Raw genomic sequence first — 19521 nt, 5'->3', positions numbered from 1 at the left:
AAACTTAATTCAGCAGTATATTAAAAGGATTATACACCAGGACCATGTAGGATTTATCCCAGGAAGGCAAGGTTGGTTCAACATTGAAAATTAATTAATGGAATACACCATATTAATAGAATAAAAGACAAAACTACATAAACATCTCAATATATGTAGCAGAAGCATTCTACAAAATCCAATACCTGTGATAAAACCTCTCAACAAACTGGGACTGGAAGGGAACTTCCTCAAGCTGATAAAGGGTGAGTTTGGGGGTGAGGTGGAGAGGGGGACCCTATAGCTTACATTATATATAATGGTGAAAGATGGAATGCTTTTCCTAAGAATGAGAATAAGGCAAGGATATCTACACTCACCACTTCTTCACAACTTTGTATGAAAGGTTCTAGCCAGTGCAATGAGGTAAGAAAAAAGATATTTAAAAAGATATTAAAGGCATATAAATTGATAAGAAAGAAATAAACCTGTCTTTTTTGCAGATGACATGATTCTATACGTATAAAATTCTAAGGAATCTATAAAGAAACCATGAGGGGCTTCCCTGGTGGTGCAGTGGTTGAGAATCTGCCTGCCAATGCAGGGGACACGGGTTCGAGCCCTGGTCTGGGAAGATCCCACATGCCGCGGAGCAACTGGGCCCGTGAGCCACAACTACTGAGCCTGCGCGTCTGGAGCCTGTGCTCCGCAACCAGAGAGGCCGTGACAGTGAGAGGCCCGCGCACCGCGATGAAGAGTGGCCCCCGCTTGCCGCAACTAGAGAAAGCCCTCGCACAGAAACGAAGACCCAACACAACCAAAAAATAATAATAATAATAATTAATAAAGTAAAATAAATAAATAAAATTTATTAAAAAAAAAAAAAAAAAAGAAACCATGAGAACTAATAAGTAAGTTTATCAACATCATAGGATATAATATATATATAAATCAATAACATTTTAAATACTAGGAACAAGCAATCCAAAAATGAAATTAAAAGAACAGCTCCATTCACAATGGTATTAACAGAAAAAAAAAATACTTAGGAATCCATTTTAACAAGACTTGCTCACTAAAAAAAAAAAAACAGGAAACATTGCAGAGAAATTAAAGAACATCGAAATAAATGGAAAGCTATTTCATTTTCATGGACTTCAAGACTCAATATTGTTAAGAGAAGAGTCTCCACAAATTAATCTATAGATTCAACGAAATCTCTATGAAAATCCCAGTGGGCTTTTCTTTAGAAACTGACAGGCTGATTAAAATTTATATGGAAATGTAAAGGACCCAGAATAGCCAAAACAATTTTGAAAAGAACAAAGTTCGAGGACCTACACTACTTGATTTCAAAACTTTTTAAAAAGTTACAATAACCAAGACAATGTGGTATTGGCATAGGATAGACATACGTTGATCACTGGGACAAAATTGAGAATTCAGAAGTGAACTCCTACAATTATGGTCAATTGATTTTTGACAAAAGGTGCCAAGATGATTAATGGAGAAAGAAAGGTCTTTTCAACAAACGGTGCAGTAAAAATTGGATATTTATATGAGTTAAAAAAAAGAACTCCACTCCATAGCTCACACAAAACAACACAAAAAATTAATTTCTAGATAAAAGCATAGAATAAAAATCTCCATTACCTTGGGTTTGATAAAGATTTCTTAAGATTTGGCACCAAAAATACAATCCATCAAGGGAAAAAATGATAAACTGGACTTCATTAAAATTACAAACTTTTGCTCTTCAAGGATATCATTTAAGAAGATAATACAAGCCACCAATGGGGAGAAAATATTTGCAAATTATTTATTTGGTAAAGAACTTGTGTTCAGAATATATAAAGAACTTTTAAGACTTGACAATAATAAGAAAAAAACTCTCAATTTTGAAAGTGGGCAACAGATTTGAAAATACATTTTTCCAGGGTAGATACATGAATGGTTTATAAGAACATGAAAATATGCTCAACATCTTGAATCATTAGGGAAATACAAACTGAAACCACAATTAAATACCAATTCACACACACAAGAATGGCTAAAATCAAAAAGACTGATGATACCAAGTATTAACAAGAATGTGAAGAAACTGTAACCCTCCTACATTGTTGATGGGAATATAAAATATTAAGCTACTTAGGAAAACAATTTGGAAATTTCTTAAAAAGATAAACATAAACTTACCATATGACCCAGTTATTCTACCCCTAGACATCAACTCAAGAGAAATGAAAGCATATGTCCACCCAGTCTTGCATGCAGATAGATAGAGCAACATTATCCAAATAAACCAAAAACTGGAAACAATCCTAATGTTCATCAGTTGCTGAATGGATAAACAAAAATGTTACATCCACACAATACAGTACAATTCAGCAATAAAATAGAGCCAACTATTGATATGTTCTATAACATGGATGAACCTCAAAAACATTATTGTAAGTTCAAGAAGCCAGCAACAATAGATTATGTATATTGTATGATTCCATTTTTATAAAATATCCAGAAAAGGAAACCTGTAGGGATAGAAAACAGATCTGAGTTTGTCTGAGGTGGGGACTGATTGCAAAAGAGAACAAAAGAACTGTTGGGGGTGATGAAAATGTTCTAAAACTGAATTGTAGTGATGGCTGCACAACTCTATATGTTTATTAATAAACACTGAATTGTACACTTATGAGTGAGTCTTATGGCATGTAAATTATATTTCTCTTTTTAAAAAAGTTGTCAAGTGCTTCTCTACATAAGTAGAGTCAATCTGAGGCAGATCTTCTTTGCTGTGGGAAGAATCACTTCAGCGGACAACTTAATTATGTAAATTTAAGGCTGGTAGGCATCTATTACCTTGGGGGAATGATCTAACAAAACCCTTTGGAGCTTGGTAAAGGTTGTTCCTCTCAATACCCTATGGTAAAGAGAGCTAACAAACGGGAAGGAGGTAAGTAGATCTGCATTAAAAATAAAACAGGAATTTGAAAAGGAGGGATCAAAACCTAGACCCCATTCTTTGTAAGGTTCAGAATTACGAGAACTTCTTATCGATTTTAGTGATAGTATCTGTGGCCCATGAGTAAGAAGGCACACTAAATAAGCTTTATCAAAGAATAAAGGAGAATCTGGTGATTTAGGCTCATATTAGGGGCTCTGTAGGTCAAATTCAAGTACCTACCGAGGACAGGCAGGTAAAACAACAGAAGTAGTGAAGTGTGAAGGCTAGAGCAAATGAGACAGTATAAATCCTGACTAAAGAGAATAGTTATTCAGTGCAAATTCCCATTTGTTCTCATATGGGAATAAGAGGCCACTGAAATCAGTTTTTCAAATGGTTCAAGAATATGAAAGTCCAGGGACTTCTCTGGTGGTGCAGTGGTTAAGAATCCGCCTGCCAATGCAGGGGACATGGGTTCGATCCCTGCTCTGGGAAGATCACAGATGCCACGGAGCAGCTAAGCCTGTGCACCACAACTACTGAGCCCACATGCCCTAGAGCCCATGCCGCAACTACTGAAGCCCGCATGCTGCAACTACTGAAGCCTGCACGCCTAGAGCCCATGCTCCACAAGAGAAGCCACTGCAGTGAGAAGCCCATGCACCACATTGAAGAGTAGCACCTGCTCGCCGCAACTAGAGAAAGCTTGTGCACAGCAATGAAGACCCAACAAAACCAAAAAAATAAAAATTAAGAATATTAAAATTATAAAAAAAGAATATGAAAGTCCAGATATTAATATGAAAGATCTTGTTTTAAAATCAATATTTTTTATTTACATATAAAATAATGGTATCACATTCAATTATTTTAAAATATCATGAGGACTAAATAAAACATATCTGTGATTTACATCTGGGTCACAGACAACCAGTTTGCTATCCCTGGAAAGATGTTCAAGAAAGGAAGGCCAATTTTGGTACAGTGTGGGGATGAGTCAAAAGCACCTTCTCACATTCAACCTGGCATGAAGCCACGATGACTAAGCATATAAGTATAAATTAAGGAAACTAAATCTGTGATATAAGCTTTGAATGAGTATAACACTGGAAAGGGTGGATCATCCTCCCATTAAGAATCAGTGTCTCATCAACTATACTCCAATAAAAATTAATTTAAAAATTAATACATATTTATACATATATGTATATGTATAGATGATTCACTTTGTTATAAAGCAGAAACTAACACAACATTGTAAAGCAATTATACTCCAATAAAGATGTTAAAAAAAATTAAAAAAAAATTTTTTTAATGAAGGGGTAACAAGGATTTCTTAATGATTGTTGTAAAATAATAAATAATAAAATTTAAATAAAATATGACAAAAAAAGAATCAGTGTCTCAAAAAACAAAAAAAAAGAAGAAAAGAATCAGTGTCTCCACAAGGAGACATCCTCCCATTAAGAATCCGGTCTCCACAAGTATCAGTGGCATCGCATCAAGAGCAAGGATACGTCAAATTCTTTGGGACCCGTTTAAACCGTGAAACTATGTAGCACTGGCAAAATCAATAGCAGCTGAAAATGAGATTACTAGCCTCTATACTAATCAAAATACCCATCTCTTTCTTCATCCAACGTTTGGAAAGAAGATTAGCTTCTCTGGAATGAGTAAACTCCCAGAAGTTTAGCAATACTTGAAGGGGACTGGAAGAAGATCCCAAGAAAATTGCCATTTAGAAGTCCTGCTAATTTGAGCAGATGAGTACAGTGATTAATTCAAATATTTCAAAGACGAGACCTAATATGTATCCCAAGTGGGCTACACTTGTTATACAACCATAACCAGACCCCAGAGCTAAAAGCAGCCATTGTTTTAGGAGTTGCAAGTAATATTCACTCCCTCAGAAAATGCATCATCCTTCCAGTTTCAAATTACTAGCTCTTTTTGGATGACATTTTATTTTCAAAGTTCTCTGACCAGCCTGTTAGTCTTCTGGGTCCTCATAATATGAACTAGGTCTCTGAAACTAACAGAAGACCTCAGACAGAAATCATTGCTATAGGACCCAAAGACCGGTTTTTCTTACAAACATATAGAAAGATTTCACAGAATGGTGATTAAGAGTGTTGGCTTTGGAGCCGGACTGCCTGGGTTCAAATTTTATCTATTAGTTATGTTACCTTGAGGAAATTACTTTACATCAATGTGTTTTAGTCTCTTTATCTGAAAGATGTGAATAATAATAGTATCCATCTTATTGGGTTTTTTAAAGGATTACATAAACTAATATATGCAATGTGCTTAGAACAATGCCTGACAGATAGTAAATAAGTGTTTCATGTGATAGTGTATATGACAATATTCCACCCAGGAAACGTGGGAGTGAAGTGGTATGAGTCACCGCTATATTGCAGAATCAGATTTAGAGGATATACTTTATAATATGACTGAATCTCCAACCCAAGCAGATTATGGTATGTTGATTACCAAAGATAATGCTCTATTCAACAACTAAAACATGTCTCTCAGACCATTTGCTACTAATAATTGACCAATTTTGAAAAGTGGAAAATTTTTGATAAACACTAATAAGAAGAAAGTAAAGCATGCTTTTTGTGCCAGAAAATTATACTAGGGAATTTAAACATGTCTTCTCTGAATATTGAAACCAATTTAACTCCAAGAGAATATATTACATGTATATCTGGGATGCAATTTATTTAATACAAAAGCTTAAAATGGTTATAACAGTTCTCTACATTTGTCCTATAAAATATAAAAATAATGATATGCACAAAGATTTAGCTACAACAATGTTTATCACAGTGGTTTTTTTATACGATAGCAAAAAATTAAGAACAGTCTAGATGGCTAGTGACTGTTTAAATAAATTGTGGTGCATCCTTAAGATGTGGTGCATCCTTAATACAAAACAGCCATCTTAAAAGATACTGTAGAACAAATCTTTACAATAAGGAAAAAAGTTATGAAACACTGTACGGAGAGATCCAAAGTAAAGGGCCAGTGGAAATTTGTGTATCTATGCACAAAATAGACTATATATAGAACAAGGTTAATAGTGAGTATCTTTTGGTGGGATTATGTGTGATTTTTACTTTTTTGTTTGTTCTTTTCTATGGTTTGCAAATTTTCTCCAATGAAGACATAGTATTTGGTAATCAGATTAAAATGTTATTAGGGAAAAAGGGCTTCTCAAACTTTAATGTGAATATGAATCAGCTGGGTAATCTTGTTAAAATGCAGATTCTGACTCAGTAGGTCTAGATGGAGCCTGAAAGTCTTCCTTTTTAACAGGCTCCCAGATGATGCTAATGCTACTAGACTGGGACCACAATTGATCAAGACACTATCAAGAGTATATACTCAATCTTCCTTCTCTAACCATGTAGTATGGCTATTCTTGTAAAACACAAGCAAGCACAAGTTTCTCATTATTACACTTGATATAGTACTTGGCATTGTTAAACACTCCATGGAAACATTTTCTAATTTCAAATCATTTAATATCCCGGTTTCTTAGTTTTACTATAAAGGCTGCTGATTACTCAGATTCTTATAAACAATCATGATAAAAATGTACAGGTAACACTGAAAAGTTCAGTGCCTCTGAAATGTGATATTTATTTACCAGGGTCAGATCAGCATTTCACTGTTTTTGGTTAATGGCCACAGGCCTTTAAAGTAAATTGCAAAGATCATAATAGAACAAATTGAGAGAAAGCTTGTTAGTGTAAGACTGTAGTGATATTTAATGTTAATCTAACAAACCACTCAACATGTATTGAGAACTATGCTGGCAATACCAAAATAAATTGACAAATTCTATGCCTTCAAGGAGTTCAAAGTCAAACAGGGGAGAGAGGTAACTTGAGTACTAATGTAATATAATTTTAATACTATAAAATAAAACGTAATAGAAGTGAGTATGATATGAGAACACAGGAAGAGATCATGAATTCTAAAAAGGATAAAGAACAGAGGAACAGAAGAATGCTTTGGTGATTTTGTTACAAAGATAATATGTGAGCAGAGTCTTAAAGTATGAGCAAATCTCACCATTGGCAGTAGTAGGAACAGGAAATTCCAGGTAGAAGAAACATCATAAATAACCACTGTTGTTATAAAGGGATTCCATTGTCTGACTATTCATTGCCATGTTCACACAGTGACCAAAAGTGTTAGCTCTCATCACTAATTATTAAGAGAAATGCAAATCAAAACCACAATGAGATATCAACTCATACCAGACAGAATGGCTATCATCAAAAAATCTACAAATAACAAATGTTGGAGAGGATGTGGAGAAAAGGAAAGTCTCATAAACTGTTGATGGGAATGTAATTTGGTGCAGCCACTATGGAGAACAGTATAGAAGTTCCTCTAAAAACTAAAAATAGGGCTTCCCTGGTGGCACAGTGGTTGAGAATCTGCCTGCCAATGCAGGGGACACGGGTTCGAGCCCTGGTCTGGGAAGATCCCACATGCCGCAGAGCAACTGGGCCCGTGAGCCACAATTACTGAGCCTGCGCATCTGGAGCCTGTGCTCCGCAACAAGAGAGGCCGCGGTAGTGAGAGGCCCGCGCACCGTGATGAAGAGTGGCCCCTACTTGCCACAACTAGAGAAAGCCCTCGCACGGAAACGAAGACCCAACACAGCCATAAAAAAAAAAAAAAAAAAAACTAAAAATAGAACTACCATATGATCCAGCAATATATATATACAATAAAATAATACTCAGCCATAAAAAAGGATGAAATACTGTGATTTGCAGCAACATGGACGGACCTAGAGAATATTATGCTTAGAGAAAGACAAATCTGACTCAGACAGAAATGGAAACAGACTCATAGACATAGAAAACAAACTGGTGGTTACCAAAGGGGAGAGGGAAGGGGTGGGGGACAAATTAGGAATATGGGATTAACATATATTGGGTTGGCCAAAAAGTTCGTTCTGGTTTTTCTGTAAGAGCTTATGGAAAAACCCAAACGAACTTTTTGGCCAACCCAATACAGACTACTATATATAAAGTAGATAAGCAACAAGGATTTAAAGTATAGCACAGGGAATTATATCCATTATCTTGAAATAAGCTTATAATGAAATAGAATCTGCAAAAATACTGAATCACTATGCTGTACACCTGAAATTAACACAAAAATATTGTAAATCAACTACCCTTCAATTAAAAAAAAGGTCCTGAAGAAAAGTGCTAATTCTAACTAAGTGTCCAGCTCCAACAGAAGATGTATAGTAGCTAAATACATTTCCCTGTAGAATAAGCAAGTTAACTTTTCCTGTATTATGCTAGTTAAAATTCTTTAGGCTCTCCATTGTATACTCTTGACTCCTTTGTCATAGATTAGGTGACCATAGGTGCGTGGGTTTATCTCTGCACTTTCTATCTTGTTCCACTGATCTATATTTCTGTTTTTGTGCCAGTACCATACTGTTTTGATGACTGTAACTTTGTAGTATAGTCTGAAGTCAGGGAGGCTGATTCCTCCAGCTCCGTTTTTCTTTCTTAAGATTGCTTTGGCTATTCATGGTCTTTTGTGTTTCCATTCAAATTGCAAAATTTTTTGTTCTAATTCTGTGAAAAATGCCATTGGTAATTTGATAAGGATTGCATTGAATCTGCAGATTGCTTTGGGTAGTATAGTCATTTTCACAATATTGATTCTTAGAGTGGATATATGTATATGTATAACTCATTCACTTTGCTGTACACCTGAAACTAACACAACATTGTAAATCAACTATACTCCAATAAAATTTTTTTAAAAAAAGATAATGTAGGCAGTCTTTTAGCTTAGAAGTTACAATGATACAGATTTAGTGGACTAAGAAATAAGCATGGGAGTGTACTGCCTTAAAGACTGTATGAGCTTTGGAAAGGTAAAACTAACTAGATAAAGTGGTTTATTACAACCACTTTAGCTCTGATTCTACCTAAAAAAATCCATATTCAAAATTGTTCATTTGTTCAATACAGTATTTCAATCTAAGCTTCACTAATATGGATTTGTATCTGCCACAGAAATAGCCTGTCAATTCATGGGAAAGGAGAACAGGTAAAGCATTTGATGGTATTTGTCTATTCAGTCCTTAAAATATTGTAATTAGACATTAAATGTATAAAGTCCGAGATTTAAAATGTGCAAAACTTCCATTAAGTTCAGCATTATATAACTTAACACACCATTTATGATCAAAGGAAGATTTAAAAGCTAACCTAAATAAATTTGCTAGAAAGAGAACTCAATGAATGTCAATACTCCCTTTCATTCTGAGCCAGAATAAAAAGAAGTCCTTCATGTTTTTGTTGTGAACTTCAAGTACTTATATGTGCATGGAATCAGCTGTTAAATATTTATGTTATCAAACAGGAATTCCTGTTACTTAATTTAGTAGTAAAAGATAAAACATTTAAGGCACCTGGAAACCACTGTGTGGACTTTATTTTGTATTTCTTCCTATATTTAACTGGAGAATAAAGAAACTTGGATTAAAATTCTTACATTTTATACATGCCTAGATTGGTAATTAATCTTTACTCAATAGTTCACAAACCTAATTTTTATAAAATTACTTGTAGTTTCTGTGCTTAGCTGATTTCTTAAATCACACTTTTGGAACAAGCATACTCAGAGAGCTTATCATCAGGAGATATTACATTCCTTTTCCTTGTCAAACAAGTCATGCAAGTAAACTGCTTTAATTAGCTTTGAAGAATGTGGTTTGTACGAAAACTTCATACTGTCAAAACTCTTTCCATAACTCACACTATAAATGAATAAAAATCTGTGTTTTCATCATGAAAATAAACCTTGGAATTTTGAAACAAAAGGATTCCTCTGTTTCTGTTGTATCCATATTTTCTCCTCTATATCAACACATTCCATAATAAGAAACTAGAACTCCATGCTTACCATTCTCATCACTACATATATAAAATTATTGTGTCTATTTCTATATTTGAGGATATGAAAGAGAAAGTGAAAGAATGCTTGATTAATGAACATTCAGTTACTCTTTAAGCATTTCTTATATCATACCTATTATTCGAACAGCTACAAGGTTTGCACCTAATTTCACTGTGCACTATGATTCTATTTATTTTATTTTGTGACATCACCATAAAGAAAAATGTTAACAGCATTTTATCAGTCTGTTTTTTCCAAAAGAAATCATAGCTCATGATATTATCTTCAACTGCTAGATTTTAAAATGTCTCAGAAAATGTTACAAGCCACACGCATTTAAAAATGGTGAGAGTATAATTCAAACATAACTTTTAAATATTAAAAGCCCATGATATTCATTCATTTGAGATACATTTACTAAACACCCACTATTTGTAGAAACAGGGATTAGTGTACTAATTCAGTACTGTCCTCGATCCTCATTGAATGTTTAATTAAAAGGTCCTTGAAATGCATAAAAATGATTTCCAAAAGGCCTTAGGAGACTGCAATTTAACAGAATAGGGCAAGTAAAATGAATAACAAACTTTCGTTGCATGGTAAACTTTAATAATGTACTATTATTTCAATACTCAACAGTTCATTACCTTGAAGATATTTGAGATTCCTCATATCAACTTGCTATATAGTAAGGATTAATTATAAATAATCAAAACCTATAAAGTGAAAAATAATTTGTATAAATATATGTTCTTTACTTTCTCCCTAAAATAGCTTGAGGAAGGTAAAAAATTCTGATGCAATAAAAAAAAAATTCAAATAAACTTCTGCGGAACTATGAAGGTACTATATAAATAAAAGAGTCAATTTTGTAAGCCATTCTTGGTTTTTTGTTGCTTTTCTTTTAGCTGAGTTTTCTTCCTTAACTGCTATGGAGTATGTAAACAGAAAGAGGCAAAACAGTGCTATTTGGTGATCAAACACACTAAAAAGTACCAAGAGTAATTCTATTGTTCCTTTAATCAGAATAACAAAAATACTGTGGGGAGGGTCCAAGGTGAGATGTGGAATGAAGGCACTGGTATTGTTTATATGTGAAATGTAGCCTTTAAAAAGTGCATGTCACAAAAAATCATTACGTATCACCATTTCAGCAAAGCAGTAAGTCCCAACATTTTAACATGCCTGGAAAGAATGTGATGCATGCATAAACAAGTTTCCCCCCACCTCATATGAAAGCTTCTGATATTTATAATGTTATATATATAAGATTTCACATAGAATAATCATACTATGCTTTCATATTATAAATCCTGCTTGTTAAACTCAAGTAACTTCACACATGCATTTAAAAATAAAATATGGCAAAAATAACAAAAATTTAATTATAAATGCAAGAGTCTTTTGCCCCTTTTGAATTTTAAGGCTTATAAATCCAAGATATTTTTTAAAATAAAATGATTATTTTTCTTAAATGTAGGCATTTCACTTAAGAACAACAAAAAAAATTTTTTTTTAAATACACTAGAAATGATGTAAGAATTTTGTAGAAAATTTTCCCACTGATATTCAACTTAACTAATCGCATTTAAAACAAAACCATGAGCTATGTGATTCAGCTCAACTTATAATCAAGTTTTTGTAATTTTTTTTCAACTTTACCTTGCAAAATATCCTTGGGCAAATCATAAAAAGGCACCCCCCCACACAGTTCTGTGCTTGATTCTAAAACTCCAATTAGCATTTTAGTTTCTAGTTACAATGTATCATAAAAAAAAAAAACAAACTTACTTGATCTGTCCCATAAGGCAGTATGTTCAGAGAAATGAAGGCTGTCATTTTCCAGAGTTGTTTTCTGATCATGTGCAGTACCTTTGGAGTGTCTATGAAATAATCGGCTAGCAAAACCTTCCAATTTCTGAAGAGCAGTTGTACCTGTATACTGATTACAGGGTAGTTCTCTGTAAGCTGCCATTCATGTGTATTTACACTTAATTTAAAGTAACTGAAAATATTTCCAGAAGGAGCTCAACAACTTCTTACACAGAAGCCAAGAGCTATGCATGTATCAAACTTCCTGTTTGCAGGGTATTCAAACCACTACTGCTGTTCTGTTTCCTGTTAATATAAAACAGCACATTACTGAGCCTTTCTTTGCAAAACTGTTCATCTCAACTAGAGATGAAGATTTTAAAGACTTGCAATATCATCCTAAAAGGCTATGTTTAAGAGTGTTTTAATATTAATATACAGGTTAATGAGAACATTAAATATAAAGCTTTACATATGGATAGTAGGCTGAAAAAAAATTTTTTTTAAAGGAAAACTAGTTAAACGTGTATTACAGCCCTGTACAAACAACTGAAGACCAAACCACTCTCCAAATATAATATGTTAAAAAGGTTGTGTTTTATCCAGGAAATCAGCTAATACAGATTAGTATAGATTTTATGAATCCTTATAAATTGTTAACTTTTCACTGAAAGCTGGTATGGACTAGATATCACAAAACACTTGCAAAACAAATTTTAACACATAAATTTTAACGAAAAAAATCTGAACTAGCACTTAAAAAAACTCAATGTTGCTAACTCACTGACTTAAGTCTAATATATACAAAAACTATAAAAACTTAGTGTGTCAGTATTGCTTACCAAACATAATCTGCTGACAAGTGCATATCAGCAGTACATGTTCAAACATTCTAAAATTTGAAAAAAATATATAAGATTTAAAATTGTATAAAATCAGCCATAGCAAGAAATTTCAATTGAGAGGAAAAAAAATCCTTCTAGTTGACTGAGACATGTTAATTTTTAAACTTAACACTGAGGACTACTGCTTACCTGATCCCTGATTTAGGGGTCTCACTTGGAAACAGCTCCTTTGGTTAAAAGTAAACTGTCCATTTGCATGAAAAAAGTAACCTGTGACATTTAACAATGATTCTGAGTACTTGCCTTCTGACACTTATTAAAGGATGAGAAATTTGTGTGGTTTTTCTCTTTGGAAGCTTTAAATAAAGGGAAGAAGGAAGAAAAAAAGGAAGGAAGGGAGGGAGGGAAGAAGGAAGGAGGGAAAGAAGGAAGGAAGGATATTTTTAAAAATCTATCTAAAAAAAGTCTTAATCAAGATTTCGTGCCTACTGCTTAACAAACAGAATAAATAGAAACAATAATGACAAATAGAATAAATAGGAATAATAATGTAATCAAATTAGGACACAACACACACACACAGAGGAAACACTGACTAATGAATTTTGCCAAATAACAGCTCATTTGTGTACATTTTATTTTGTATAATAAAATTAGATCAATCTAAACAAACAGGCAACAGTATCTACAACACCAAACTTCTTAAATTGTAGCTTTCTGATAAATATGTGTGTATATAATAATAATTTCTTTATTAACATCCGACTTTATACAAAACAGACCCTGAACAGGTGTCTGCAGTCTTCAATAAACATCTACAGAGGATGAACTGTCTCTGTATGGGTATAAGTGCATAAAATTCCTGAATTCTTTGACTTGCTCTCTTGGGATAAATTCTATTCATCCTCAAGGCTCACCAAAAATGTCACATCTTCACTGAAGTTTCCCACATACTTCCTAGAAAAATACACTGCTCTCTCCACTGTTTCCAATGATCTTATAATTTTATGTTAAAATTTGCTATTTATAAATTTATGTCTCAAATTGTGAATTACTTGAATTCATAAATGAAATGCATGTGCTAGTTATATACTCAATAAATATATGTTGAAGTATTCAGTTTTAATAAATTAAAGGTCTAAGTAGAATCAAACCCTGGAAAATATTTTAATTTTATTTATGATAGGATCATATTTGTAAATTATCCAACGACCACCTAGTTGTTCATACATAGAGACAACAGCAATAGAAGTAATGTCACTTAACTTCTTTTTCTCTACGTTCAGTCAGTTACTAAATTTTACTCATTCTTTGAGTTTCATTTTTATTAGTGAAAATGTGGATTTCTAAAATAACTTGTTTTCTCTGCTTCCAGTCACTCCTTTCAATCACTCTTCTCTGACATATTAACCTCCCCAAAATACTACACTCATGGCATTCCCTTGCCAAAAGTACAAGCTAATTCTAACATTTCAGCCCCACAATATTCGTTTTTAACACAGGTCTAGCCAGACTTATATCCAATGTTGCTTGAGTTTCATATAGATATTCCAGATTTCTAATTAGAACACGAAGATTAATTTATTTAAAGCAATGTATAAGCTTTATAACAAAATTACTGTATCAAGAAGAAGAAAGTAATCTTCACTAGATGAAGAACTAGAAAACACTACATTTAAAATTTATGCATTTTTCTTCAATAAAACTGTTTTTTATCTGTTACAAAGTCCTTAGAGAAAGTAGAATCTTTAGTCCTTAGAGCAATATTTCTATATACGGTATTGTGACCAGGAAACTGTTGCTATCGAAGTACTTAGGCAATTTGATTTTTATTAAAAAGAACTCTACTGGCATCTACTGCTAGAAAGAAACAACTACAGCTTTAACTAAAACTGAATTCTTTCATAATTCAAATTAATGTTAAGAAGTATATTGCTTGCTATCCTTCCTGATGGTATTTTCAGAACTTGAATTTGTACTAAGATATCTAGCCATGTACCCAAAAATTTGCTGTAATAACATATCTTATATCCTATTAATAGTTTAAATAGTGTATGGTAATAAAACTAGAGAGTAATCAACTTTGAAGTTATCAAGTCCTTATTTTTCATTCTGCATTAATTTTAGAAATTCTAATAATTTTCAGAGTTGAACGTCCTTTGATTGCCATATCACAAAATATTGGTTTATTTCTTATGTTTAATAATAGTAATGATACCTTACATTTACAAAGCATTTTACAACACATAAAATGGTTTCCATTGATTCATCAGATCTTTACAAATGAAGTAAGCAGGACAGGTATTATTATCCTTATCTTAAGATGAGAAAACAAACATAAATATTAAGTTATTAAGTGACTTGTGCAAAGTCACCTATGTCTTCTGCCTCCTAAATCAAGGCTCCTTTGTACTGACAATAATGATTACCACAAGTAAAGATTTTTTCAAAGGGTGGGGAAGTAGGGATAAAAGGATGGTAGGAGGTGGAAATGGTTCTTGGACACACTGTCCGGAGTCTGAGATTCTGCTATGAGAATGTTTTCATTCACATGGTCACCTTATAGCCATGCAATTTCATTGTCCACATTTATGTTTACAATCATCTTGTGGCCAAGTAGAACTATGTACTTTAGAGTTTGAAGGTTAAAGAAAAGAAAAACATGGAAGCATATTTTATATGTAAATAATGTATTTGTTCCATGTGGAGGGCAAATGATATGACCATGACCCCTGCTATTCAAATAAAGCTTTTACAGTAATAGTTTTTGCCTTTCCCAAAATGGATTCATACATTTTTTTAAATGGATTCACCTATTTAAGACTGGCTTCTTTCATTTAGCACAGCATAACTAACTGAGGTTCATCCATGTTGTGTGTTTTAAGAGCTTACTAATTTTTTATTGAATAGTATTCCACTGTATGGATTTACCACAATTTATATATCCATTTACAACTGAATTGCCTTTGCACCTTTGTCAAAAATCAGTTAACCATATCTATGTGGGTCTACTCTGGATTTTCAATGTTGTTCCACTGATCTACCTATGTGTCAATTCTTTTTCATCAATAGTGTACTGTGTTGGTTACTGTGGCTTTTTAGTAAGTCTTAAATCTGATTGTATAAATCTTTCAACATTTTTTTTTCTAAATTGTTTTGGCTATTATAGTTTCTTAGCTTTTCCATATAAATTTTAAAAGTTTGTCTATTTCTACAAAAATAATCTTGCTAGGACTTATTGAGATTATGTTTATTGAGAGAAATGATAACTATACTGAGTCTTTCAATCCATGATCATATTATATATTTCACTTTTTGATTCATTTTCAATCATCTTTGATTTCTTTCATCAGTGTTTTCGTTTTCAGCATACAGATCCCATACATATTTTGTTAGACTTATACTTAAGCATTTATTATTTATAAATTGGAGCTATTGTAAATGATGCTTTAAAAGATGTTTACAATTGTTCATTGCTAGTATATAGAAATATGACTTATTTTTATATGCTAACCTTGTATACTGCAACCTTGCTAAACTCACTTATTATATTTAGGAATCTTTTTCTTTTTGTAGATTTCTTAGGATATTCTATGCAGAAAATCATGCCATCTTCAAACAGATAGTTTGCTTTATTTTTTCCTCTTTAATCCCTGTGTTGTTTATTTACTTTTCTTGCCATACTGCACTGGCTAGGACTTCCAGTAGTACATTAAACAAGTGGTGAAAGTGAAGATCCTTGCCTTATTCCCAATCTTAGGAAGAAATGGTTCACTTCTCATCATTATGTCAGCTGTAGAAATTCTTTGTAGATGCCCCTTATTGAGATAAAGAAGTTTCCTTGTATTCCTAGTTAGTTCAGTGTTTTTATATATTACAGGGATGTTGAATTTTATCCAATACTTTTTCAGTATCTATTGATATGATCATATGGTTTTACTTCTTTAGTCTGCTAATATGGTGTATTGCACTTACCAATTAATTCTCAAACATTAAACCAGCCTTGAATTCCCAGGATAAACACCTCTTGTTCTTGGTGTACTAATCTTTTTATATGTTGCTGGATTCAATTTACAAATATTTTATTGAAGATTTATATAAGTTTACAAGATATACTGTTGTGAAGTTTTATGTACTGTCTTTGCACGATTTTGATATCAGGTTAAAAATGGCTGCATAAAATAAGTTGGGAAGTATTCTGTCTTTTATTTTCTGGAAGAGACTGTAGGGAACTGGTATCACCTCTCCCTGAAATTTTTGGTAGTATTTGTCAGGAAAACTATTTGGGCCAGTAGTTCGTTTTTGGAAGGCCACAAATACTATTCAATTTCTTCAACAGATATCATACTTTTCAGTTATCTATATCATCTTCAATGAATATTGGTAATTTTTGTCTTTCAAGAAATGATCTATTTCAACTAAGTTGTCAAATTCACGTGCATAAAGTTGTTTCTAAAATCCCCTTATTAGCCTTTAAATGTCTGTGGCATCTGTAGTTATATCCCCTCCTTCATTCCTGATATTGGTATTTGCCTTCTCTTTTTTGGTCAGTCTGGTGAAAGGATTCTAATTTTTTATCTTTTTCAAAGAACCACCTTTTGTTTTTCTTGATTTTCTCTATCATTTTTTCCATTTTCAGTTTCATAAATTCCTGTTCTTATCTTTTCCCCTTCCCTCTACTTTCTTTGGCTTTATTTTGCTCTTTCTCTAGTTTCATAATGTGGAACTTTAGATCATTTCCCTCTGAACAATGATTTTAGTACATCTAACAAATTCTGAAACATTGCCTTTTTTTTAATGTTTATTTATTTATTTATTTTCTTATTAGTCATCCATTTTATACACATCAGTGTATACATGTCAATCCCAATCTCCCAATTCATCACACCACAACCCCCACCCCCTGCCGCTTTCCCCCCTTGGTGTCCATATGTTTTTCCTCTATTTCTGTGTCTCAATTTCTGCCCTGCAAACTGGTTCATCTGTACCATTTTCTAGATTCCACTTATATGTGTTAATAAACGATATTTGTTTTTCTCTTTCTGACTTACTTCACTCTGTATGACAGTCTCCAGATGCATCCACACCTCTACAAATGACCCACTTTCATTCTTTTTTATGGCTGAGTAATATTCCATTGCATATATGTACCATATATCCTTTATCCATTCGTCAGTAAATGGGCATTTAGGTTGTTTCCAAGACCTGGCTATTGTAAATAGTGTTCCAATGAACACTGCGGTGCATCTGTCTTTTTGAATTATGATTTTCTCTGGGTATATGCCCAGTAGTGGGATTCCTAGGTCATATGGTAATTCTATTTTTAGTTCTTTAAGGAACCTCCATACTGTTCTCCATAGTGGCTGTATCAATTTACATTCCCACCAACAGTGCAAGAGGGTTCCCTTTTCTCCACACCCTCTCCAGCATTAGTTGCTTGTAGATTTTCTGATGATGCCCAATGTAACTGGTGTGAGGTGATACCTCACTGTAGTTTGGCTTTGCATTTCTCTAATAATTAGTGATGTTGAGCAGCTTTTCATGTGCTTCTTGGTCATCGGTATGTCTTCTTTGGAGGAATGTCTATTTAGGTCTTCTGCCCATTTTTGGATTAGGTCGTTTGTTTTTTTTAATATTGAACTGCATGAGCTCTTTATATATTTTGGAGAGTAATCCTTTGTCCAATGATTCATTTGCAAATATTTTCTCCCATTCTAAGGGTTGTCTTTTCGTCTTGTTTATGGTTTCCTTTGCTGTGAAAAAGGTATTAAGTTTCATTGTTTATTTTTGGTTTTATTTCCATTACTCTAGGAGGTGGATCAAAAAATATCTTGCTGTGATTTATGTCAAAGAGTGTTCTTCCTATGTTTTCCTCTAAGAGTTTTATAGTGCCCGGTCTTAAATTTAGGTCTCTAATCCATTTTGAGTTTATTTTTGTGTATGGTGATAGGGAGTGTTCTAATTTCACTCTTTTCCATGCAGCTGTCCAATTTTCCCAGCACCACTTATTGAAGAGACTGTCTTTTTCTCCATTGTGTATCCTTGCCTCCTTCGTCATAGATTAGTTAACCATAGGTTCATGGTCTTATCTCTGGGCTTTCTATCTTGTTCCATTGATCTATTTCTGTTTTTGTGCCAATACCATATTGTCTTGATTCCTGTAACTTTGTAGTATAGCCTGAAGCCAGGGAGTCTGATTCCTCCAGCTCCGTTTTTTTCCCTCAAGACTGCTTTGGCTATTCGGGGTCTTTTGTGTCTCCATACAAATTTTAAGATTTTTTGTTCTAGTTCTGTGAAAAATGGCATTGGTAACTTGATAGGGATTGCATTGAATCTGTAGATTGCTTTGGGTAGTAGAGTCATTTTCACAATATTGATTCTTCTAATCCAAGAACATAGTATATCTCTCCATCTGTTGGTATCATCTTTCATTTTTTTCATCAGTGTCTTATAGTTTTCTGCATACAGGTCTTTTGTCTCCCTAGGTAGGTTTATTCCTAGGTATTTTATTCTTTTTGTTGCAATGGTAGAGGGGAGTGTTTCCTTAAGTTCTCTTTCAGATTTTTCATCATTAGTGTACAGTAATGCAAGAGATTTCTGTGCATTAATTTTGTATCCTGCAACTTTAGCAAATTCATTGATCAGCTCTAATAGTTTTCTGGTGGCATCTTTAGGATTCTCTATGTATAGTATCATGTCATCTGCAATCAGTGACAGTTTTATGTCTTCTTTTCGAATTTGTATTCCTTTTATTTCTTTTTCTTCTCTGATTGCTGTGTCTACGACTTCCAAAACTATGTTGAATAATAGGGGTAGGAGTGTACATCCTTGTCTAGTTCCTGATCTTAGAAGAAATGCTTTCAGTTTTTCACCATTGAGAATGATGTTTGCTGTGGGTTTGTCATATATAGCCTTTTATGTTGAAGTAGGTTCCATCTATGCCCACTTCCTGGAGAATTTTTATCATAAATGGGTGTTGAATTTTGTCAA

The 19521-nt window shown here is 33.3% G+C and overlaps 1 protein-coding gene across 4 annotated transcripts in view; it reads right to left on the bottom strand.

The window, feature by feature from the left end:
• Positions 1-19521, bottom strand: part of PRKACB (protein kinase cAMP-activated catalytic subunit beta) — a 148830-nt gene that overhangs the window by 73521 nt on the left and 55788 nt on the right. Inside the window, exon 2 of one of the 4 annotated variants that reach the window (XM_036869156.1) lies at positions 11666-11816. The exons of 2 other annotated variants lie outside the window; for them this stretch is intronic. In XM_036869156.1, coding sequence (XP_036725051.1) covers position 11666 — 1 coding nt within the window. In that variant the 5' untranslated portion in view covers positions 11667-11816. Of the gene's footprint in view, positions 1-11665; positions 11850-19521 lie in introns of those variants that run through there. One more of the 4 variants, XM_036869107.1, reaches the window with a different exon arrangement.

The sequence above is a fragment of the Balaenoptera musculus genome, chromosome 1, assembly GCF_009873245.2.
Source record: "Balaenoptera musculus isolate JJ_BM4_2016_0621 chromosome 1, mBalMus1.pri.v3, whole genome shotgun sequence".
Lineage (NCBI taxonomy): Eukaryota > Metazoa > Chordata > Mammalia > Artiodactyla > Balaenopteridae > Balaenoptera > Balaenoptera musculus.
Note: the sequence above shows the minus strand (reverse complement) of the source record. Positions and strands in the feature narration are given on the sequence as shown.